The following is a 25,835-nucleotide window of genomic DNA, read 5'->3' on the forward strand; positions in this document are numbered from 1 at the left end:
TTTTTTTCAAAGCACATAGCAGCGATTATTTTATTAGTTACCCAAAAGTAACATATGTACATAAGAAATAAACGCAGCATTCATAGATCCATAGTATCTCATTAATCATTAAATCCATAATATTTTCTAAATTCACACTATTCCTTAATTTAGGGGGGCGAGTGCCCCCCCAAATTACGTCCCTGAAAACAAAAAATGCATAATATTTTCAATTAATGTTAATCGAAAATCAGGATTTTGGGGAGGGGGCCCCTATCCTATGTTTCTATATACATGGATTTGTCTAGATTAGGAATAGATTTAATATTCGGAAAATGTTTAAAATTGTGTATTTAAATCTTACTATATCGTCGAAGTATAATCAAATGTTATTTTGAAAGTATGAAGTAAATTTAAATCGCTGGTTGATGATGAATCGTCCTATCAAAATTGTTTTAAGCAATTCAGTTTATATTATTCAGGGAAATTTGTTTATTCCCATTTTTATTTCAGTAGGTAGTTGTTACATAGGTATTGGTATATGCATAATATTGAGGTTGGAAATGGGCCCGGTAAAAGGGCCCACGCAAATGTTGAAACTTACATTTCGAGCCTAATAAAAAAAGTTAACCGATCCTTGGGCTGTTAAAGCAGGCATTAGTTGGTTTTTTAAAGAAATTTGTTTTGTTGAAATACCCAAACTCTAGGTCCCAAAGTGCAATATCCTATAAATTTTTACACACGTGAAATAGTTAAATTAAAAAGTTATTTAATTTTACTGAGGGCCCATATTTTCTAACGGATAGTGGGGCCCACATGCCATCGGGCATGTACGCTTGTATGGCCAGTCCGCCACTGTATATATATATATATATATATATATATATATATATATATATATATATATATATTTATATATATATATATATATATATATATATATATATATATATATATATATATATATGTATATTGTATTTATTTTATTTTATAATATTCATGTTATCACGATAAAATAATATTCATGTTATCACGATAAAATAATATTCATGTAATATTGCAATTGTATTTCATGTATTATTTCCGGTAATGCAATGGATTATGTACAAAATTGTCTTCCTTTTTTTTATTTTTTTTTAATGCTTTTTATTATTACGAAATTATATTCACAATACATCTCACATATATCTATTTTAATAGCTACTGATCTACCGATCATTTTCTATTTTACAATTTAATTTAATTTGGTTAGTAATCACAGTATTATATTATTCTAATGTTAATCTACAACATAATAGGAAAAAGAGCTCAAAAACCTATTTACAATCCTTATAAATGTTCATAATACATCTAATATATAATATTAATTAAAGACTCTCTTAAGTCGATGACCTAAAGCAGATTGTGTTTAGGTAATCTGTGTTTATACCTGAAGGGTATAGACATTTTGTTGTAATCACCGAGAATCTTCACAAGTGTGTCAGTATGGTTATTAGTGATTCTGTCATAGAATCTACTGGTTAGTTTGTTAGTAATGTCTGTAACAAACGGAATATTATATATGGCATGCAGTTTTTTCAGGTTAGTATATATGGGTGTATTATAAATTATTTTTAGGGATTTATTTTGTATTGCTTGGAAAGGTTAGTATTCGAGGCGTTATTCCATACAGGTGAAGCATAGGTTAATAATGGTAATATGAGCGCGCGATATAATTTTATTTTATTTAGCGTTGATAAAGAACTATGGCGATTAAATATTGGATATATTGAGGATATACCCAGCATCGCCTTGCATTTCGCTGCCTCACTGTGAGGTGCCCATCTCATTCTTTTATCAAACGTTACTCCTAAATATTAAATCCTAATAAAATTGTCTTCTAAATTTTTAATATAACACTATTATTAATACTACCATATTTAATATAACACTATTATTAAAGGCACCAGATTAATAATAGTGAATAGTATAATAGGGAATAGTATTTTGATTATTCAATTAAAAAAAAGCACTTAATATAATATAATACATACATATTTATTCATTTCATTTTAGTACATTTTATTAAATAAAAAATAAACATTAAATTCAGAAATTTTATATGAAATAAATAAATAAATCATTATGAACAAATTTAATAAATATTATGACAAATTTATAAACTCATTATTATGCATCAATTTTGTAAAAAATATTACTAAACGTGGTGTAAAATTGAATAACAAAAAATAACATTGTAAAATTGGTTAAAACATGTGTCTATAAAATAGATAATTAAAAGAATATGATCGAAAATAAATAGTTTCATATTTGTCAGCAAATTATTTTGAAATGAATTCGGTATACATAATAAAGAAGCTCATGTATTGTAATGTACCAAATTCATTGACATTGTATTTCATGTAAATTTCCCCAAGATTTGCCAAATTTTACCTTCACAGGTAAAGGTACATTTAACTTCAAAGTTTTTTCCATAGATTCCTTCAAAATTTCTAAGAAATTATAAACTTTATTTTCAGGCAGTTCATATACCAATTCATCGTGTAGTAAAAGAACTAATTTAATATTAGATAGTTCATTATGCAGTTCATTCACTTTATGCTGTACAGAAATCATCGCAGACTTTAAAATATCAGCTGCAGAACCTTGAATAGTAGTATTTACAGCCTGACGTTCAGCGTGAGCTGCAAATAAAATAAAAATATTAGTCTTCACACATCATACGTAGATACAATTATTCAATGATAATAATATTATATAAATTTACATTTCTCAGAGTATTTATCACTATTGATCAATGACAAATATCGTCTCCTTCCACTGAGAGTTTCGACATATCCTAAACGCTTGCATGATTCAATTGTGAGATTTACAAAAGTTTTAATTCCTGGATATGCTGAGTGGAACGTACGCATGAATACATCAGCTTCAAGTTCACCTACATCAAGATTTTGTGCCAAAGATCTCACTCCCATGCCATATATTATTCCATAGCACATTTGCTTTGTTTTCTGCCTCAAATCTTCATCAACCTTTTTTAAATTAAACTTAAATTTAAAGCCATGGCATTTTCAAATTCAAAGTAAATCATTTAAAAAAATCTACTGATACAAACCTTCTCTTGTGGAATGCATTTCCAACATGACGCCATTTCTGTGAATATATCTTTGCCAGATTTTACGATCCTCAACAATGTAGTATCATTGGACATGTGTGCTAACAGTCTTAATTCTAATTGGCAATAATCAGCAGATACAAATATGTTATTATCGGTGCATAGAAAAATATCGCGACAGCTAAAATACGTATTTTTCAAATATATAGACACATTTTCAGAGGAATCTTTCATAAGCAAATCCGGCGGCAATTTAAAATTCCTTGGCATACTTTGAAGATTCGGTTCTTGCATTGACATTCGACCAGTTGATGTGTGCGTCCAATATGATCCAAATATTCTATATTTAAAAAGCACCAGTACTGTTAAAATATTGCGATTTTATACTTTATACCAAAATTCGACATGAAAAATGTATGTATGTACCTTCCTGAAATTCCACTTTGAACAGATTTTGAAATTAATGGAAATATATTTTTCGTCAATATATTATTTAACTTCCTCCAGTAGACAACTATTTGAGCTAAAGAATTTTCCATTTTTTCTAAAATACGTTTACTTGTACTGGTTTTGCGTCCTTTATACATCCCTAGTACCTAAAAAAAATAATAATAATGAAACATCAACAATAGGAATAAACTGGATACAAATAATTTTCTAAAAACTTATTTCATTACTTTTGCCACTTCTGATGAAGAAGTGAATCTGAAGCGTCTTCCTGTGATCTTAAAAGCATTGGATTCCAACGCTTTCTGTATCAATTTTATTTGATTGAGAACATTCGTTGCTGTTACCTTATCCATACAAATTCCATTGACTTCACATTTAGCAAGTACTTGCAAAGCTCTCATTTCTACATCTAAAATAAATTTTGGCGTTATTTATTTTAAAACATTTCAATAACAGCATTTAAAAAACAAAAAAAAAAAAACAATATACCAAATATTTTAATAATTTCCGGGTGCACTTTGATAATAGTACTTTTTAACGATTTCATAATATACCACGTTACCCAAGCCTTTATACATGGAATGATAGGTCGATCATAGATACTGTCAGAATTATTATATTGACTTATAAGTTTTTCTATATCATATGAACAGTAAAAATCAGCCTGAAACCAAATACAGTACAAAAAGCAGTTGTAAAAAATATCAATATTTTTAGTCAAAAATTACTTACCATTTTGGATAGAGATTTTATAGAGCATTCTGGATCCAAAAGCCAATCTGCTATAAGTGGGTCTTCCCATTCACAAGAAATTGTAATCCCACAACATTTATCCAATATATAAAATATATTTTTGCAATTATATAATACAATTTGTGACTTTTTATCTGTCAGTAACTTATTGAAAAAGCTTAAAACAGTTTCTAAATATACATCTTCCGAATTATTTGATTGTAAATCGATGTAAAATGAACCAATTTCTTCGATGAAAATGGCTATGCCTTTAACACAATATTTATCAAAGACACATTTTATAGGAGTATATTTGATTGCCTCAAAGTCGTTTCTTTTTGTATTGCTTAGTACATTATATCCAATTTGACGCCTAGGATCTACATTTGTCGTTTCTTCAAAATCGACGAACATTGAAATCTTTTTATATTCAACAATTTGTTTACAAATTCTTCTAAACACATTCAATTCATTGCAATAAGAGTAATCAACAGTCTGGGTAGAAAAATATTTCAAGTCTTTCGTATAAGCTAATGCTATATTTATCTTGGATACCTTTTTCAATTCATCAACTGGATGCTTTTTATTCGATACATCACATTTTTCAGTTAATTTAACTTGTTTAGATGGAGATTGCATGTCGTTGTAACTTTCTTTTCTCCGTCTTTTGTTATTTATAAGAAACGAAATTTTTTTTGTAACTTCAACAGACTCGGTAAATTCACAATTATTAATTTGAGAATCAGGTACTGTGAAATCTAAGGATTCTAAAAGTTTATCTGGCGTACTTTTTTGAATATTTTGAATGTCATCTTCAATATCAAAAGATTTTGAAAAAACATTCTCAATTGATAGTAAATCTTGGCTCACACCAACGTGCTTTTTAATATCACGGTGGTCTTGTAAGGTTTTATTATCTTTTTTATCTAAAATTCCACATAATTGAGTGTCAACAACAAAACTTTCCTCAAATAAGCTCACATTTCTTGAATTATCACTATTAAATATACTATCACTTTTATTATTTAAATCAGAAGCATTAGAAAGTCTAAAATTTTTATCAATGCTTCTAGTCAGTAAATTAACAAATGAATTAGAGTGGTGTGAATTAAAAATTGAACTTTCAAAATTGGGACTATCAAAATTATCTGGAAGTTTTGTAGAATTTGTGTGGCACGAGTGATTTGGACTAGTATTTTTTAATGTGTTAGGTGTTGAATGTTGTACGTTACTTTCATTCAACGGTTCCAATAAAGAAACATTACGTTTAACAATTGTTTCATTGTTTACAATATTTAGTGCGTTCGTAGTAATGGTAGGAGACTTGGATGTATTATAAACCGTAGATGTAATATTATCCTCTTGAATGTACGGTTTTGAATCATGAATCTGATTCGAAGCATCAATTGTGTCCAGTATTTGCGAATGGGTATCAGACAGTTTATCTTTCCATTTCACATCAACTATTCCTATTTCATGTTCCAAATAGATTTGAGCTTCACGTATTAAAAACTCTGCTGCCTCCGTAGTAGTGACACCAGATTTTCCAGTAATCCACACACTCTTCAAGTTATTTCTTTTGTTAGCGTCATACGAATCTTCTCCTTCTCTGATTTTTTCGCTTTGAAAAGGTATTGCAGAGTTTAAGGCATTTTCTATGATACTAATGTTGGTCGTTGCCAACTGGCATACTGTCTCGATTCCCATATTAAAAATTGCCCTCGCTCTCAATCCATTTAAAGATTGTAGTCTCATTAAATCCAAAAGTTCACTTTGAATGCCAAAATGTAGACGATCTTGAAATTGCGATACTAAAGTTTTAAAACTATTCCATCCCAGCTGATTACTAAAAGCTGTCACCATACCTAAAATATATATACACAGTATAAATAATAAATATAAGCTTTAAAAAATAAAAAAAATCATTTAATGAAACAAAAACTGTGTATAATTCTTATACAACTAAACAAAAACCTGCAAAAGTAGCAGCAGATTGTTGTAAACTTTGTAGCATACCACGAGGGCAGTTAAATTTGTCAGCCACTTTGTTTAGTGGAATCTCATTAACCAAGTCTTGCAACGCCAAAGCTGTGTAAAATCTAAAATCACAATAAAAAATAATATAATATAAAATTACATTCATTTCATAAAAGAAAATGATTGTTTTTTTTACTAACCTTTTATAAACTTGATATTTCTTCATTAATCCAGGGGCATTATTTTTTTGAAAATTTCGCATACAACGATAAATAAAGCTTTCTTGAATCCCAATTAACTTCCCAACTCGTTTCATAGCAGCACTAAGACTTTCCCATAATTTTAAAAAATGTAACCAATCCAAATCTCCCCATTGTGAACAAATGCTATATGGAGTTACCAAATATATCATGTGTAAATCAGTTTCAAGAACAAAACTCTCTCTAGCTCTTTGAAGCTCTATAAATAGAGTTAATCCATCTTGAGGAGACATTGACGACGAAAGGCATGCTTTTCCAAGCGGAGTAGCTATAATACACGATTTCTCCTCATCCTTTATTTTCCTAATCAATTCATATTCCTGTAGCTGTTTCAAAATATTCTCGCAATAACAATTTAATGATTTATCACATGAACTATTCATTAAAAGAGTACAATCAATAAACATCTGAACTTCTTCTTTATTTGTAGCTACACCGCTAGCTATAGCTTCCAAAACAGCTCTCATCAGTCTGTCCTCACCTTCCAAACAACTAGATAAGGAATCAAAGGGTTTGCTCATTAAACCAATGGCGATATTTTTATCATTTGGTGAACATATTAAAATGCTTTCACCTGCTGAGTCCATTCCCATACGACCAGCTCGGCCGATCATTTGTTTATATGTCGATATGTGAATAGGTTTGGAATAAAACGTCGGGGATCTGACGATAACTCTGCGAGCTGGTAAATTGACACCTGAACTTAAAGTTGATGTTGCAACTAATACTCGTACTACATTTCTTTTGAATGCACCTTCAATAATGTCGCGTTCATCCAAAGTTAGCCCGGCGTGATGAAATGCAACTCCGAACGAAACAGTAGTAGCTAACTCCCTATCCAGTCCAACTGGCGAACGTTTCAATTGCTCTAATACTTCTTTAATTTCGTCACCTTTAAGTTGCTTTCGTAAAATGATTCCAAATTCTGAATCGGAATATCCTAAGTTTTGAAACGTAGCTGATATCTGCTTGGCTAAATTTTCGCACCAATTTTTCGTGGGGCAAAATATAAGCACAGAACAATCCTGCATTATCGTCTCAAGGCATAAATAAATTATATTATCGTTATCTTTGGGCAAGTCTTTGGAAAGAGGCAGTTGCCGTATCAATTCGAATTTTGAATTATAAATTGCACCCGACATAAGACACTGTTCTTCTAATGGTATCGGTCGAAAATTTGTTTTATACAAGTCTGCTTGCAACCAATTTGATAGCATATCAAGATTCGGCAGAGTAGCTGACATACCGATGATTTGTATGTGAACATCTTCACTCCTTTTAGTGATGTAAAGCAACTTTGTTAGTAACAATTCCAATATGTATCCTCGATGACTATCACCTAGCAAGTGCAGTTCATCTACAACAACGGCACCCAAGTCTGATATGTTACCGTCCTCTAACAATCGATTCACCAAACTATTAGCTTTTTCAATAGTACAAATGGCTATATGCACAGATTGAAATCCGCCGGGTGGTGTCTGGGAGCCCATAAAGCCTTCTACCCTCACACCACTCTCACTAAAAATGTCTTGAAAATAAAACATTTTTTCTCTCACTACTGATACAAAAGGCAAGACAATAATCACCTTTTTTCGGCGTTCAAGTACGGTTTTAATTGTCAATATTTCAGCTACTAGTGTCTTACCGGCGGAAGTTGGAGCAGAGTAAACGAGATTTTTATATTCATCCAAAACTCTCGAATTTCCTAAGCATTCAACTTGCCATTCGAACATGCTCTTGATACCTTTGCTTTCGTATCTATTAACTATATCCATAGGCAGTCCCCAATTTCGCAAATTCGATTGCAACTTTAACTGAACATTACTACTATTCATATGGGTATTAGAAAGGCTCAAGTCACGGATTATTTGATCATTTGAATTGCTAAGTTTTGTTGATAAATCAGTTGCATTGATGCATTTTACTATGGGCTTTTTCCGAGTTTGAGATTTTTTTGAAACGTCGACTAATGATTGAGAAAATGCTTTTATAATGTTTAATGATTTATTTGATAGAAAAACACTATCAAAAGCATTTTCCATGAATGTCACATTCTCCAGAATATTATCCAATGAACTTTCCATCTTCTTCTAATTGATAGATTTGTAACTTTCAATTTATATTCTATACGTTTCCATTATATTAGTGTATTAGTGATTCCAAATGTATATAAATGACATTTCTTTGTTTTACTTAACAAAAATAATTTGCTTCCGTATATTATTATTTTAAATCAAATAAAACAAATGTTCACAATAAAATATTATTGATATCGATTTCTTTAAATTGATATTTTTGTTGTTTCCAACTGATATAAATAAGATATGATTCCGTTACACATTCGAATTGAAAATGACATTTAACTGCTGGTATTATTGGTCCAAATAGAACATATTAACCAGCATTGTCATAAATGTAAATTGTACGACCATTAGATTATAAAAATGACTTTGAGACTTGAAAATATTTACATTTTATGTATACTATTACTATGAGCTGAAATGGTGAAAAAATCAAATCAATTAATTACTCTATTTGTTAAACAATATGGTGTTATTAAAGCCAACCAAAGAAAAAAACATCACAATCGTTGGCAACACAATTATTCTTGGCTGTATAGATTAAAATATTGTAATAAGCTGCTTTGTTCCAATTAAAAGGATGAAGTTTCTAAAAATGTAAAATTTTTTAAAGACCTGATTAAATTTTTAAAAAGGATTAAATGTTTCGGGTCATTATCATTACCTTCGTATGACAAGCTAACCACTTATTTTAAAAATCAAAACGCTGTTTAATAAATACGCATTTTGTCCATTTATTGTTACTACGTACAAAGATAAAGTAATAAACACAACTGCGGTATATATCTTGATCTGCAAAAAGTTGTGGCAGCATATTTAATTGCATACACACAATGGCACATCAACTCGATCGCTGCTCTACAAATGATTGCAATCCACGCGACTGCCTGAACCCGTCATTTGTTGCATGCGATTACGGGACGCAATTCTCGACTTCTGGAATTAAAGCATGTGCGAAAGTCGAGATTGCACATCAGATGACATTTCGATGTGCACAGATAGGGTAACCCGCACGGTTCGGTGATTACTGGTCACAAATTACTCGTCACAAAGTCACTAAAATCTCTATAACGGAACATCTGGCAGCCGAAAAATCCATCATACTAACGATAACTATCATAGTAACGAGAACTTGAGTGCCAAATATTTTGTATTCGCGATTTTCATGGCAAAAATTGTCTTTGTGACCACCCCAATGTGACGAATAATCCAATTACCAACCCGCACATATGCGTATACACTGGTAAATGGATTATTCCGCAAAAAGCGAACTCGCACAAGTCACTAAAATCTCGATCACGGAACATCTGGCACTCGAGTTCTCGTTAGTACAATATTAGCTTTCGATTGATGGAGTTTTTAGGTGCCAGATTTTCCGTGACCGAGATTTTAGTAACTTGCGCGAGATCGCTTTTTTGGGAATGGGTCTACATCACGGCATCAAAAGTCGAAAGATCTTAAGTCAAAAGATCGAAAAGAATGTATGCATGGTAAACGGTACTATGTATATATATAATATATATATACATATATCAGTGGCATGCGGTGAAATCATCTCTCTTTTTGTCGTACAGTCTTGCTTAATGTGCGCAGGCAGGATACGGGAGGAAAAGGCTGTTGTATCCTGCTCGCGCAAATTAAGTGAGACTGTACGACAGGGGGAAAGATAGTTTTACCGCACGCTACTGATACATATATGAACTACCCGCTTTTCATATGCATTCATGGTAAACGTACATTTTTGATTTTTTGACTTTTCGATGCAGTGACGGTCACCGATTTATTATACATACAAAATGAAAAAATAAATAAAAAACGAATCTTTATACAAAAATTTATTATATATTTTAAAATCAAAAAGAAATCTATATGATGTTAAATATTTATCTATAATTAAATTTCAATCTTCTTTCTTTTTGGCTTACAAATTTATTTATTACCCTTTCATTAAAATCAGAAATATTTGCAATCATGTTTTTTTCGATACTTAACATGGCTAAAGCAGTAAGTCGATTTCGACCCATAGATTTAGTCAAAAATGTTTTTATTCTTTTGAGAACTGAAAAACATCTTTCTGGTTCAGCCGTCGTCATAGGTGTAGTTATAAGTATTTGTAAAAGTTTGTATACTTCTGTAAAAGTACTAAAAATACCAGTATTATAAATAATATCATAAATTTTCATATGCTCCGATAAGTTTTTAAACTCTGGCTGCTCGCTTAATACACTTAATTGTATTTGTAAACGCTCCTTTTCTAACATAGGATACGCTTCCAGGGTTTCTTTTAATTCCACAGAAGGAAATTTCATTGAACGATCTTGATCGATGCAAAAATTTAGCAATTTCGCTGCAGACAAATGTTTCGAGAAATGAAATCGCTTCTTAATTTGAAATATAATGCAATCACATACTTCTTTTGCCGCTACGATATTATTATATTCCTTGGAAGATTTTGCCTTTTTTATAGCAGGAAAATGCTCTCCATTAATTGAAGGAAGATCGTTCCTCTTTTCATCAATAATGTTGCTGAATACTTTTACTGCTTCACGAATTACCGACGAATTGGAATTGCGGTCTTGTAGTCTACAATACAAAACATCTATATGAGGCATAATTTCATGAAAAAAATCTAGCCAAAAATTAAAATTATCATCATTCAAAGTGCAGAGAAGTCTTGCAGCTCCTTGCACAGTCGCAGTATTTCTGTTTACTTGAAGTGATTCAAAGCACTGTATCAAAACTTGTTTATTGTCAAAAACGGTATTTACAACTCCACTATTGAAATTCCATTCAGTACTCGATTCTTGTGGGTTTCGTTTGGAAATCCCCTCAAGTGCCGCTAAACGCGAGGGCGATTTCGCAAAATAAGCAGGTATTGCAGCCAGACTAGAGAAAAAAATTCGCACCTGTGTATTTTTTGATGCAGCCTTTTCAATTATTACATTTAGTTGGTGAGCATAACAGTGTATGAAGTGCGCATTTTTGTACGATTTTTTAATAATCTTTTGTACGCCACCTTTTTCTCCACTCACTACGGCAGCACCGTCATATGTTTGTGCAATTAGTTTATCGTGGTCATCATCTAACACAATTTTCAATTGTTCTTCAATGCATACTGCTAAACCCTCAGCGTCTTGAGATATTGGATTAAAAAATCCCCAGAATCTTTCGTACACTTTTCCCTCCAGTTCATAACGAAAAACAATGACTTGCTGAGCGTGTTCTGAAACATCATTTGTATCGTCTGCCATGAGAGCGAGATATTTGGCTCTTTGAATTTCACTACGTATTTCTTCTTTACATACACTTAAAATGCATTCTAAAAGTTCATTTTTTATTATTTTTGAAGATTCTTTAAACACACTAGAATTAAGAAAATGGTTTATTAAATTATCATCTAATTTCCCAAAATATTCTAATAATCCTCTAAAAACTCCAGGATTCGCTGCATCGTCAGTTTCATCATGTCCACGTAAAGGTAATTCAAATTTACCACAAAACACTATACAATCTATAAGTTTAGACAAAATTTCACGATTCATTTTCACTTCCTCGTTATGTTCATTGATTTCTTGCCTATAAGCTTCACTTAATTGCGTTTGAATATCAACTGTTCCCAAGATTCCAAGATTACACACATTTTTTAAATGTTCAGTACTTTTTTCATGTTTTCTTATTTTAACACTTAAATGTTTTAAATCAGTTACGCCTGTTTTTGTCCACGATGAATCGTTTCCGAATAATAGACATGGAAAACAAAATAAAGCGTTTTTCTCTGCACAACCAGTGAGCCAGTCGTACTGGTTGTAAATTTTAGAGTTAAATTTTCGTTCATAAGACTGCATTCTGCACCGTGCAGTCTGAGAAATCTTCAAATCAGGTGTAAGGCGTCCCAAAGCTTTAATTATAAGCTTTTCTTGTAGTTCCAGGCTCGAAAACACTATACGTTGCAAATATTTAACCGAATTCTTCGCTTCAGTCATTACTGAAAAATGAAAAGAAAAAAAATGTTATGAATATTCTATAATATAAGTAAGAATTAAATAAAATCTGGATAGTCGAAAACAACCCATGAACAATTAATGCATAGAAACAAAAAGCAGGTAGACTATGTGGCATCGTCACGTGAGCAGTGATAAAGAGAAAATTCTTTCATATTTACAAACCCACAAAAAGTACTTTGAAGAAAACGGATAATGATTTATTATAAGGAAGGGCTTTGCCGTTTGCTTTTATGTCTAACAAGAGTATATCTTCGAGTAAATGATTTTAAACAACTACCACATTTATACAGTTTTTCCCTTGTGTGAAATCTCAAATGTCCAACGAGGGCATTCTTTCGAGCAAATGATGATTTAAAATAAATATCATATTTATAGATTATTTCTCCGGTGCCATATCTCACATGTTCCATCAATGGGGATTTTTGATAAATTAATTTTAAAAAAATTTCAAAGTTGTATGGCTTTTTCCCAGTGTGAGCTCTTTTATGTAATTCAAAAGTGGATTCATCAGCAAACGATTTTAGACAAATATCACATTTGTACGACTTTTTCCCAATATGACATACATATTCGAAGTCTCACGAGGTTGGATTTTAGAAAAAATGATTTCAATCAAATGTTACATTTATAAGGCTTTTTCTAAATGTGGCATATAATATGTGACACAAGGATGGACTGATCAGCAAACGATTTTTAAAAAATATCACATTTGTACAATTTTTTCCCAATATGACATATTTGATGTCTCAAGTGGTTGGATTTTAGAAAATGATTTTAAACTAATATTACATTTATATGACTTTTCTTCAGTATGAGTTCTTTCACATAATTCAATGGTAGACTTTTAAATAAATGTCACATTCAAACAGTTTTCCCCATCATAAGATCTCTCATGGGCCCACAAGGTTCGCTTTTTGTTGAAATAATTTTAAACAAATATCACATTTATAAAGCTTTTCACTGGTATGAGATTTTTCATGTATCACATGGGTTTTATCTATGAGTAAATATTTTTAAACAAATATTACATTTGTGCAGTTGTTCGCAGTTAAACACGTCTTGGAAATTAATGTTATGGGTTGATTCAGAATATGCTTCTGGTGGAATTTCAATATCCTCAATCATTTTTGTTCTGAAATCACTTTTTTTCTGTGCTGTAACTTTTCTGTTGTGTTCTGTAATTTTTTCTCCATACAACTGTAAAACAAAATGAACGTTATACAATCTGAAATGTGAACAATATTTTTAGTGGACAGAAAAGTCACTTTATTCATTTTCATTTACATTTTCATCGACAGGGGAATTGTAAACGTGTGGTGTCGAATTAGCACTCGGCTCTTCTTCCCAAGTTAAATCTTCTAATAAAACTTCTTCCATCTTGATAGGCAAACGCGCCTCTAACCTTAGTTTCGACGTTTTGTCACTTTTAAGACAATCGTTTCGAAAGCTGCTGAGCGCTTCCAGATTGTTGAAACATGAAAGACATATCATATCTGGTAATTGATCATCTTTTTTAACCTACAAATTAGAAAAGCAACCAATGAAACTAGATTCACATAACGATAGGTTAAAAAAAAGTAACTGAAACCGACCTGCAACTGACAGCTGGTCCAAATGTGCCGTAGCAGTGAATAAGGGCTATTGTGGATGGAGACAGAAGACTCGACTGGAGCAGAACAAAGGCAAAGTCTGCACTCCATTGTGCAAAACACCACTTCAATCAGATAAACTATCACGCAGTTCTTTGGATGAAGTACGAACCTCCCTTTTTCCAGACTGTTTTCTTCTTAAGATTTGGTCTAAATTACACAGATTACAGCTATAGCTCTCAACGATAACATTGTTTATTTCACAAACGTGTTTAGCTTTTGTAAATATTACTATGAGTAGGAGAAATACTACAGTTAGCCATTTGAATTCAAATAATACATTAGCATCCATTAACGGCTAATTATAATTTTAAAGCTATCACTTCATAGCAAAGGAGCACATCATCGAGAACAAAAGATGCTCCGGATGGCATATTAGCACTGTAGCATAGACTATTTTATTTTTAATAGAAATTGTTAAGTGACTGACGATCGAGTAGGCATAGCCTATGACTAGTGTTTCCCCTTTTCAAGCTTGTGATACCGTGTATGGGATTCTTCCCCTCTTATATATATAAACAGTATCAAAATAAATAATTATTTGTGATTTAAATAGAAAATTAAAAATTCATAATTGGTTTTTAATGACGAAAATTTTTGTGTTATATCAAAAATTGCATTAGATAAAGGATGGTATTTTCTCTTCTTGAAAAGTCTCCATCAAATTTATCCAATATGTAAGATTTTCATTTGTTACTAATACAATCTCGATGTACAACTATTTACTTCCAATTTGAGTAGAGCTCGTCTAATCAGAGCCGCCGAGAGGAATCCCGGGCCCTGGAAAAATAATTCCATACCCCATAACAAACAAAAAAAAAATTTTATAAATATATTTTTAATATGCAAAAAATCTATCAGAACTATTAGAAAAATACCTATATGTTAAATGCTATTTTTTGAAATAATCGAATAAGAAAGTATAATATAACAGGTACGATTTCACATGGACACAAAAAATGCGCGGATCGAAAAATAATAAACATTTAGCATTAAAGAAATATATGTATTTTGATGTAGAATAATTAAAATATCAATATCGATCAGTCGAACGTCCCAACACGGGGCCCATCAAGTAGTCCGGGCCCTGGAACTTTAACCCCAGCTTCCCCCTCCTCTTGGCGGCCTGTAAAAAGACTGTACGGTATGTACATAAAAGTAAAATCTTGATAATTAGCCCGGTATATGTATATTGATTAAATACCTATAGCTATAATTCAAAATCTTACATTAGCATTGAACAAGGTTTCCGATAGTGCTATTTTCAAACTTAAAAGTCTAAATAAAAAATCTATTTAAGAATAGAATATAGTCTCATAGTCTTTTATATAGTCTTATAGTCTCACCCTTGCTAATTGTTTATTTAATTTATATATGCCTTATGTTTTATTATATGTCGACGTCTAAAGAATTTTAAAATGAAAATAACAATTCAATATATCAGCAACAATAACATATGTACATAGATGTGTATATTTAATTATAAGCTATCAATTGATACTAAGACAAATAATATAATCGTATTTATGTACCAATTTACATTTGATATCATACATTCATAAAATATTATATTACATGTTAAGTTTTCCACACTGTAAAACTAAACAAACCATAGCATTTGTAGATACAATGTAGGTACATATATAAGACCGATTGTAGTTTCTTATTTTAATTTCGTTGTTTAAAATACGTCTTTGATACAATTAACTTAATAAGCATTGGAAGGTTACGTATAAATAAGCTACAATAATAATATGAATACGTGAACACACACACAATGATCTGATTGATTACTTATTTCATAATGTCAGGTAAATACCATATTTAGTACAGAAAATTATCTTACACCATTCAAGCTATTTTTTATTCTTTTTGCTATATATCACTTATAAATATTTAATTGACATATCGCAATCAATACTCGACTCATGCCTTATGCGGCACTTTCGCAACAAAGGATCGTTTCTATGGCAATATAAAAATATTGTTATGCTTTTTACATTTGCGCAACGTATTTTGTACTCCATTCTAAAAAAAACTATGAATTAGAAATATGAATTTTGATTTAAAAATATGCTTTTCCTTATTTGCTAATTTCCGATTTTCTTTTTCAAAAAAAATGTCTTCATACAAACATACCTGCTTTTCATTTAAATGTAGGGCTTTTTTTAGTAAAAAGGTGCCAAAAAGCTTTTTACTAAAGAAAATTACATATATTCAAATATCATACAAAATAAAATAAAAAATATTTTTTCCTCAGCCGAATTTTGCAATTTTGGCGAATTATATAAATATGGATTATCATTATGTACGCGCGAACATTTTTCATCTAATTGCATTTGAAAAATTAAAAATATCGAGAAAAAATGTACTGGAACCTCGTTCCGCCTCGTTATATGTATAACAAAAAAGCCCTGCTTAAATGTATCTAATTAAAATATAGCACGTACATATCTAAATAATAAACAAATAACTAGAACTTTAACAGACCGAATGATCCTACGACACGTAGCAACTATTCTAAACTGTCGGAATCCATTTGTACCTAAACTGTAAAACTAGTCCTGATAAGCAACTCAGAGTGATGGATAATCTACCATTTGCGAGCTATAGCGTACCAGGCCCTGTTTTTATTTCACACGTAATTTCTGTTACGAAAGAAGACTTAAGAAAATTTTCGATATGATTATTTTATTCAATTTAAATTTAAGCTTTGACTTTGAAAAATGTAATCATCTTGACATCAATCGCTAAATACATCAATATAAAAATATTAAAATTCTTATACATAATGTTCAAAAATGCTGTATTTTATTTTAAATGTGTACATATTAAGTTAATGGACTTTTTTCATAATATCTTAAAAAATGGGATTTTCACATGGACAGGACGTGTTCTCTTCCCTCAAAAAAAACCTCAATAAATACACTTTACATATTAGACACTTTCAATTATCGGTCACTAATGCAATTCCAATCCATACATATATATTTAAAACCTGCCTAACATAATTTTTGAAATACGCCTTCATGTGATGAAAATTCTTATTAGATACAAATTATTTATTTATATAAATGCAGGATTAAATAATTCTAAATCCTGCATTTAAAATAATATAGCCAAATTGCCGTATCGCTAAAATTACCAAATTGCTCGATCAGATAAAATCTAGAGGAAAAAAGTTTTTAGTCTATGTACTAAGAGTGAAAACACACTGAGTGGTACATTTTTTTTTTTAAATACTTTTAAATATGTGAAAAACGCAACACCCCTAGCCCATATATATGTATATGGTACACAGTCCCAAAAATCATCCCCTGGAGTGTTTTCGGTGTAATTTTATCCTTGCTTGACAGTGATCGATAACGGTGAATCCCATATTTGAAGAAATGTAGGAGAAACATATACACTCTGCACGTACAACTACACCCGAATATGGCTTAGGAAACACCCACTGTCACATCTTGGAACCAAGGACGTGACGTTCCGTACTATTCAGTGTGTTTTCGCCCTAAAGCCAGTGCCGATTTTAAGGGGACTGGGTCGGGCAGCACCCGATTTTGTTGAAAGAAAGGGTCGGAAAGTTCACTTCGAAATTATCATTTTATTTATTTATTTTTAACTCCACCTGTGGTTGGGAAAACTTGTTAACCACTCTGCTGCCGGTCCCAAGCCCGGAAAAAGAGGATGGTAACTCATTTTTTAATAAAATTTCTAGGGGTGGTTAGAAGAATTTTTCCGAGGGCGCCACAGGGTGTAACGCCGGCACTGCCTAAAGCGGTTGACTTGGTGCAATCTAGCTGAATCGTTTCCCAATGAAAGGGTCTTTCAGACTGTATTTTTTATTTTTAAATGCTTTTTATTATTACGAAATTATGTTCACAATACATCTTATATCTATTTTAATAGCTACTGATCTACTGATCATTTTCTATTTTACAATTTAATTTAATTTGGTTAGTAATCATAGAATTATATTATTCTAATGTTAATCTACAGCATAATAGGAAAAAGAGCTCAAAAACCTATTTACAATCCTAGACTGTATTCACTGGGAGGTGATGGCTTTATGTTGAGGGATTTATAGGCTAAATTAATTTGCCTTTAAAGGTCTGTTTATACCTATCCAGCACGATCCGTATCCTGCAGGTGTCCTGCAAGTGCGGATAGTATTCTTTGGTACATTATATGGACGTATTCATACTCCATTCACGCATGCGCATTTACGCATTCATGCGCGTCCATATATAATGTACTAAAGAATACTGACCGTACTTGCAGGATACTTGCAGGATTCGGGTCGTGCTGGATAGGTATGAACAGACCTTAAAACGGCTTTAATGTGTAGTATATGTATATTATAATACATGTACATATGCAAATCGAATTCGACACTAATATTTAAAGTTTATAACAGTTCAAGCATAGAGTATGTAACCACGATTATATGTAAGCATTTATCTACTGTTCCGTGATCTGGGGCGTGGCAAATATTTCAATATGTATTCTGTTTAAAGGCAAGTACCACGGTGCACGAAATATGTTCCTGCACCGAAGCGGTAATTGCATCACGTCATAGTTTCGCAGAATAAACGATTACATTCACGGCAAAACTACTCGAAACTGCTTCACGATATATTGCTATTTCAGAACGCATCAAACGCTAGACACGTGCCCCATCACGAACGCCATGCCACAACCGTATGCCTGAAATCCCACCAAAAATACAATATACCAGTGAACCAACTAGTGTACTTTCATCGAAATCAACACAGTTGCATACTTTTTTTGAGCTCGAATGAAAGAATTATTATTGGGATTTATATTTGAGTTAATTCAAAGTCTAAATTTAGACAGGACACCGACCGCACTCAGAGTTTTTCATCGAAAACTTTGGCAATCTAATCGTTTTGTTTGCTGAAGCTTTCGGCGTGAATTTCTCGCGTGTAACAGTTACAGTATTTCGTGAAAAACTTCTCACGTTAGCAATAAACTCTATTGGTTGTTGAATATAAAACTATAAATAGCTCAGTCGTTTCCTCAGGACTTGACACCTAAACGAACATCGTTTGTGGGGATTGTACACATTGAGGAGAAGCCTAAACAATTTAGATGTAGATACGTGACTACATTCGTAGTTACACCATCGTTTATGATCAAAACTTGTAATATTACTCAATATAAACAAAACTTAAGACAATTATTGTTTCAAGTATAACACTTGTCAAAACAATATGAAATGACAAAATATAACTTCATTTTATATTGTTTCTTTAATTTATATGTCAAAACTAGAGCTATCAAATGTCAAATTTATATTTATAAAGATATTTCGTATAAATTATATTACATATATATTTAGTATAAATTTCCTCAATATAGGCAATATAGTGAGCGACACAAAAACCTACGCACTAGAAAATTTTCGAATAATCTCATTTCATATCGATTTGCAGCAGTATTTTTGAAATAAAAAGGTGCTAAATTATAACTAGGGTCGTCAAAATAATAAAACAAGACAAATTGTGAATTATATCAATGTATTTATTTAGATATTGAAAATAGACCAAAAGTATGAAAAATGTATTTTTGGTTTTTGGGACTTTTTAGCGTTTTCATTTAATTTAACGTAATTTTAACGTGTTATATATAATCTAAATAATGTATTTAATTGTTTTTTTATTAAAATATAATTAATATTTTGTTATCCTCCCCTTTTCTGAATAACCCATGAAATTCTTCTTAGCATGGAGTCATACAAATTCTTTTAACATCTAAGTGTTATATCGTTATTCTATGTATTCTCTATGGTTTATTCGAGGTTCCGAATCCCGAATGTATATGAACATAATATGTAATTGTTTACAATTTGGCCTAAATAATTAGTAGATTATATGATACTCATCGTCCCTTAATCCAAGTTAATTCTATAAAAATACTTATGTTTCATATATTTAGCCTTTTTAAACAGCAATTTTAGTTTGAGTAACGCTGAATATAAAAAAAATTACAAACTTTTCAGAAAAACTTACGAAGCACACTACAATATACATTCCAACAAATCTGTTAATCTATTTAAAAAAAAGAAAAACAATTTAATATCTAGATATGTGTAATAAAAGCTACCAATACTTTACATTTAATGTATGAATTTCGAAATCAAAGAAACGAATAGTCTCCCTACTTCAACTCTGCCGGTAGAATAGGAGTGCAGTGAAAATACAACGCACATTCATGCATACACCTTTGATAACGTGAGGTTCTGTCTTAAACAACATTCTAACAGTTGATTTATCACGGTGCTAGTTTTATAATTTGTGCTTTTCCAATTTACATATAATATAATAAGCGAATAAGAAATTTAAAAATCAAAATGATTAGAGCCAAGAATCCATTACAACATACTAGCATGTATGAACGTAACTTAGATGGTAATGAAAAAGATTCAAAACTTATAAACATAAAATGTCCTTAAAATTATATAAAGGTATATATGTAGAAATACATTATCACTTCTAAACAAATGTTATTGTAATGAAATCAATATATTACGTGTATAAGTGAAAAAAGTTTTTCAATTTTGATACTATTCAATTAAATACTTTTGTGTTCAATACCAAACAGACAGTGAAGACAGCGACGGAGAAGGAGGATTGGGAAATTTGAATCGACTGGTGGTTCGTCCAGCTGGTCACAGTGGCAAAGCAAAGAAAGGCCACCTGTGTTTCGATTCATCATTCGAATCTGGAAATCTCGGTCGTGTCGATTTAATATCAGAATTTGAATATGATTTGTTTGTACGGCCAGATACGTGTTGTCCAAAAATACGCATGTGGTTTAATTTCATGGTCGACAACGTGAAACAAGATCAGGTAAGTCTTTAAACTAACTTCTTTGCTTTAAGATTGATACTATATTGAGATTTTTTTCAGCGGGTCATATTCAACATCGTCAATTTTGGAAAAAGTAAAAGTTTGTATAACGGTGAGATGACACCAATAGTTAAATCATCATCTAGACCCAAATGGTAAAATTTAACAGTATTTTTTTACAATACTATCATACGAAACATTTAAAGCCCAAAAAAAAATCATTTTCCAGGCAACGTCTCATGCGTCGGAATGTATTTTACCACCGGTCTATATACCATCGGTTTAGGCACATTTTAAGTTTTTCGTTTGCATTTGATAGAGAAGAAGATGTTTATCATTTTGCCATGGCTGTACCATATAGCTACAATAAACTACAAACGTATTTAGATTTATGGATACGCAAGGCGAAACATCTCAAAAATGCAGTTGATAAACAAATCATAGGAAAGAGTGTTGTATGTAATCCATTCATTATATGTACATATAATGAATGTTATAAAAAATATGATAATCTCACCCAAAATATCAACTTTATCATACTTTAATTTATTTAGTAAGAAAAAATATTTTTAGCAAAAGAAAAATGTAGATCTAATAACGATTGGAGACGAAGAGTTCGTACATGAGAGTTTGGGTGAAAGTAAAAAGAAGGAAAAAAGAAAAGTCGTCGTTATATTAGCTAGAACCCATGGTGGAGAAGTGCCTACATCTTTTATTTGCCAAGGTATTTTTTTAATCTTTCGATTATTAACTTTAAAAATCGGAGTGAAATGAAATAAATTTGAAATCTAGCTTTTTTACTGTAAGAATAACATTGGAAACTTTTCAGGTTTAATGGATTTTATGATAAGTTCTCACGGAATGGCACAATTATTAAGGCAATACATCACATTAAAAATAGTTCCAATGGTTAATCCTGACGGTGTTTATCTAGGAAATCAAAGAGCAAACTTACTAGGAATAGATCTGAACAGATCGTGGCATATGATATCACAATGGGCTCATCCAACAATGAAAGCAGTACATGATACAATAAAAAACATTGAAGCAAAAAGGGTAAAAATCTGCTAATTTAGTCAAATAAGTATAGAAAGTTGTGATAATATTATGACTTACTTCCAACAGGAACATTATCAACTGGACTTTGTTATTGATATGCATAGTCACAGCAGTCTTAAAGGATGCTTTATGTACGGAAATACATACGATGATGTATATAGGTAAATATAAGTCAGTAATACTATTGTTAATTTGTAATGATTTCAAACATTCTGAATGAGTCACAATACTGATTATTTCAGATATGAGAGGCACATAGTATTTCCAAAAGTATTCGCAACTAAAACCGAAGGCTGTTGTCCAGAAAATTCTTTATTTAATGCCGATACTTTAAAACTAGGCACAGCTCGAAGGTTTTTATGCACATCTCTCGGGAAGAATACAAATTCATTCACATTACAAGTATCGATGGGAGGATATCATCTGCCAAATATACCACACTATATTCATTATAACGAAGAAGCTTGTATCCTTTACATTAAATTTAGCAAAATATTTAAAGATAATACAATTGTATATAAACTCTAGCTCTCGTGAAGTTACGTAATAAAAAAAATTCCTTAACGCTATACTATGTAGATCTTCGACTCGGTCGTAATTTGGGAAAATCTCTATTTGAATATTATCGGCAAATAAACGTCATACCAGCGACTTCTAAAATTAGTGACGGTAGAACAAAGCACAGCAAAAGGAAAACGAAGAAAAATCAAATCAAGCATCTACGTCCAAAATTAATACGCCCAAAGCCTGTCAGACATCTTCTAGAACCTCGTATTATTATTCCGTCGATTTTAGAACCCCAAATCAATGAGGACAATATACAAGTCCAACACAAAAGTCAAACAGAATTTCTTCAACCAAAGTCATCTAAAAATGTTTCAAATAATCAAAAAAGTATTTATTATTTAGATGAAATGATGGATAAACCGTACAGTAGTTCTTCAGTTAAACCAATTAACTTATCCTCTCTGCCAAAATTAGCAATAATAGATTTAAATAATTCTATAAGAACCGGATTAAAAAGTAGCTACCCAAGAGTAACGTATCGGAGTAAATCTAGTACGGCTGAACGACGCAGCGCTAAGAAAAAGCGACTGTCAAAACAAAAACTTGATATAGCAACAAATAAGATAGATATTTTTACATCAGATGAAGATTATATCGATACTGAATAAATGTGAAAATTCAGTTAATAATATAAGAAAAGAATACTATACATATTATAAAATACTTACCAATGTAAAATAATCTTTTTATAATTTGACTTTAGAATGTACTCATCGCTGCTGCGAAGAAAACAATAATTAAAACTAAACTGCATATTTCCGCTGAATTGTTATCTAATATTATGCCGTGTATCTAGATTTTGTACAAAATAAATACACATTTTCTCGAACATTGTGCAATGTTGCAATATTTTATGTAGAAATGAAAAAGCTTTAGAGACTCATCCATGAGGATATTAGGATGCATTTTTTCTTAATTTGAACAAAATATTAGATTCAGGTAAAGAAAATACTAATAAATTTTTTTTGTATATTTTGCATAAGATCCAAATTTGAAATTCCTGAATATGCCTTTAAAAATTTGGTTTATCAAACAGATATAAGTAAAAAAAAAACAACAGTTGTTTATAACAATAAATTTATTTATAAACAGAATGTCTTCAGTATAGTAAATAATAACATCCACTAAATTTACATAAACTAGATTAAGCTTATATATTCAATATAAACAACTGGAGAGAGCTGTTTAAGTGCTCTTGGCCAGGGTTTCTGCCTTGGCAACGACCTCTTCAATGGGTCCGACCATGTAGAAAGCGACTTCTGGTAAATGATCGTAGTCGCCAGCGAGGATCTTGGAGAAGCCCTTGATGGTCTCTGCGAGGGGCACGAGTTTGCCGGCGTGTCCGGTGAAAACTTCGGCGACCTGGAAAGGCTGGGAAAGGAAACGTTGGATCTTACGGGCGCGGGCTACCGTCAGCTTGTCTTCTTCTGACAACTCGTCCATACCGAGGATGGCGATGATGTCTTGCAGGGACTTGTAGTCCTGGAGGATCTTCTGCACTCCTCTGGCAATGTTGTAGTGCTCGGCGCCAATGATATTGGGATCCATGATACGGCTGGTGGAATCGAGGGGATCTACGGCGGGGTAGATTCCCAACTCGGCGATGGCTCGGGACAAGACAGTGGTGGCGTCCAAATGAGCGAAAGTGGTGGCCGGGGCGGGATCGGTCAAATCGTCAGCGGGCACGTAGATGGCTTGTACGGAGGTGATGGAGCCCTTCTTGGTGGTGGTGATTCTCTCCTGCATGGTACCCATGTCGGTGGCCAAAGTCGGCTGGTAGCCTACGGCGGAGGGGATGCGACCCAACAAGGCGGACACTTCGGAACCGGCCTGGGTGAACCTGAAAATGTTGTCGATGAAGAGCAACACGTCCTGCCCCTCTTGATCTCGGAAGTATTCGGCGACGGTGAGTCCGGTGAGGGCGACTCGGGCGCGGGCGCCCGGGGGCTCGTTCATCTGGCCGTAGACGAGGGCCACCTTGGAGGTCTTGTCCTTGAGGGAGATGACGCCGGACTCGATCATCTCGTGGTAGAGATCGTTGCCCTCGCGAGTGCGCTCGCCCACTCCGGCGAAGACAGAGTAGCCGCCGTGGGCCTTGGCCACGTTGTTGATGAGCTCCATGATGAGCACGGTCTTGCCGACGCCGGCGCCGCCGAAGAGGCCGATCTTGCCGCCCTTGGCGTAGGGCGCGAGCAGGTCGACGACTTTGATGCCGGTGACGAGGATCTCCTGCTGGACGGACATCTCGACGAAGGCGGGCGCCTCGGCGTGGATGGCGGCCGTCTTGTCGGTGGGGATGGGCCCGCGCTCGTCGATGGGTTCGCCGATGACGTTGATGATGCGGCCGAGCGTTTCGGCGCCGACGGGGATGCGGATGGGGAAGCCCGTGTCGCTGACGGGTTGGCCGCGCACCAGCCCCTCCGTGCCGTCCATGGCGATCGTGCGAACGGTGTTCTCGCCGAGGTGCTGCGCCACCTCCAGCACCAGCCTAGGCTTGCGGCCGGCCACCTCCAGCGCGTTCAGGATCGGCGGCAACTCCTGGTCGAACTGCACGTCCACCACGGCTCCGATCACCGCCACCACCCGCCCCCCGCTCACGGCCGCCGCCCCCTTGGCCGCCGCCGCCATGGAGCGCCGACTCGCACCCGCCGCCCCCACATTTCCTACCACAGCTCCGCCTACGCCCCTGCAGAAGCCCGACAGCATGTTGAAGAGCTGGTTTATATAACTGAACGAAAGACAGTCACCGGCCGGTCGCCACCAGCCACTGTTATGTCACTCGCCCAAACAACATTTTAATCGTCCTAAGCCTATTTCACAAATTTATTTGGTTCGGTGATTACTAGTCAAATGTGAACCGTTCACAGGACAACCGGTCGCTCTAGATCGGTCACACGTGATCAACCGTCACACTAAAACTGGTCACACCCTAAAACTGGTCACACCCGAAAATTAAAAATTGGTCGAATTTTTGGGTGTGACCAGTTTTCTCGTGACCAATTTTAGTGTGACGGGTGATCACGTGTGACCGATCTAGAGCGACCGGTTGTCCTGTGACTGGTTCACATATGATTAGTAGGGTAATTGGAC

At 33.2% G+C, this 25,835-nt stretch overlaps 3 protein-coding genes and 1 pseudogene across 5 annotated transcripts; 1 reads left to right on the plus strand and 3 right to left on the minus strand.

Annotated features, from left to right (window-relative positions):
* Window positions 1-2,361: 2,361 nt before the first annotated feature.
* On the minus strand, window positions 2,362-8,303 carry PolQ (DNA polymerase theta). Its single transcript, XM_077438061.1, has 9 exons — window positions 6,454-8,303; window positions 6,251-6,375; window positions 4,277-6,141; window positions 4,034-4,208; window positions 3,772-3,953; window positions 3,521-3,690; window positions 3,095-3,434; window positions 2,747-3,011; window positions 2,362-2,663 (listed from the first exon to the last, which is right to left on the minus strand). Exons 1-9 carry the CDS (start codon window positions 8,286-8,288, stop codon window positions 2,362-2,364), a joined length of 5,259 nt encoding a protein of 1,752 aa, XP_077294187.1. The 5' UTR covers window positions 8,289-8,303.
* Window positions 8,304-10,420: 2,117 nt separating this feature from the next.
* Window positions 10,421-14,404, minus strand: LOC143916509 (zinc finger MYM-type protein 1-like). The gene is made up of 4 exons (XM_077437644.1): window positions 14,191-14,404; window positions 13,883-14,116; window positions 13,627-13,795; window positions 10,421-12,579 (listed from the first exon to the last, which is right to left on the minus strand). The coding sequence occupies exons 1-4, from the start codon at window positions 14,296-14,298 to the stop codon at window positions 10,478-10,480; spliced, it is 2,613 nt and encodes an 870-aa protein (XP_077293770.1). The 5' UTR covers window positions 14,299-14,404; the 3' UTR covers window positions 10,421-10,477.
* A 1,447-nt stretch (window positions 14,405-15,851) lies between these two features.
* LOC143917379 (cytosolic carboxypeptidase 6-like) lies at window positions 15,852-23,825 on the plus strand. 2 transcript variants are annotated; one of them, XM_077438873.1, is made up of 9 exons: window positions 15,852-16,058; window positions 20,872-21,119; window positions 21,180-21,274; window positions 21,349-21,574; window positions 21,693-21,843; window positions 21,949-22,175; window positions 22,245-22,339; window positions 22,421-22,644; window positions 22,758-23,825. In XM_077438873.1, the coding sequence occupies exons 1-9, from the start codon at window positions 16,052-16,054 to the stop codon at window positions 23,351-23,353; spliced, it is 1,869 nt and encodes a 622-aa protein (XP_077294999.1). In that variant the 5' UTR covers window positions 15,852-16,051; the 3' UTR covers window positions 23,354-23,825. The 2 variants fall into 2 exon arrangements, with proteins under 2 accessions (XP_077294999.1, XP_077295000.1); XM_077438874.1 differs by having other exon boundaries at window positions 15,859-15,878.
* On the minus strand, window positions 23,728-25,534 carry LOC143917380 (ATP synthase subunit beta, mitochondrial pseudogene; annotated as a pseudogene). The gene has a single exon (XR_013261054.1). The product of XR_013261054.1 is annotated as an ATP synthase subunit beta, mitochondrial pseudogene (transcript).
* Window positions 25,535-25,835: the final 301 nt, after the last annotated feature.

The sequence above is a fragment of the Arctopsyche grandis genome, chromosome 9 (assembly GCF_051622035.1).
Source record: "Arctopsyche grandis isolate Sample6627 chromosome 9, ASM5162203v2, whole genome shotgun sequence".
Taxonomy (NCBI): Eukaryota; Metazoa; Arthropoda; class Insecta; order Trichoptera; family Hydropsychidae; genus Arctopsyche; species Arctopsyche grandis.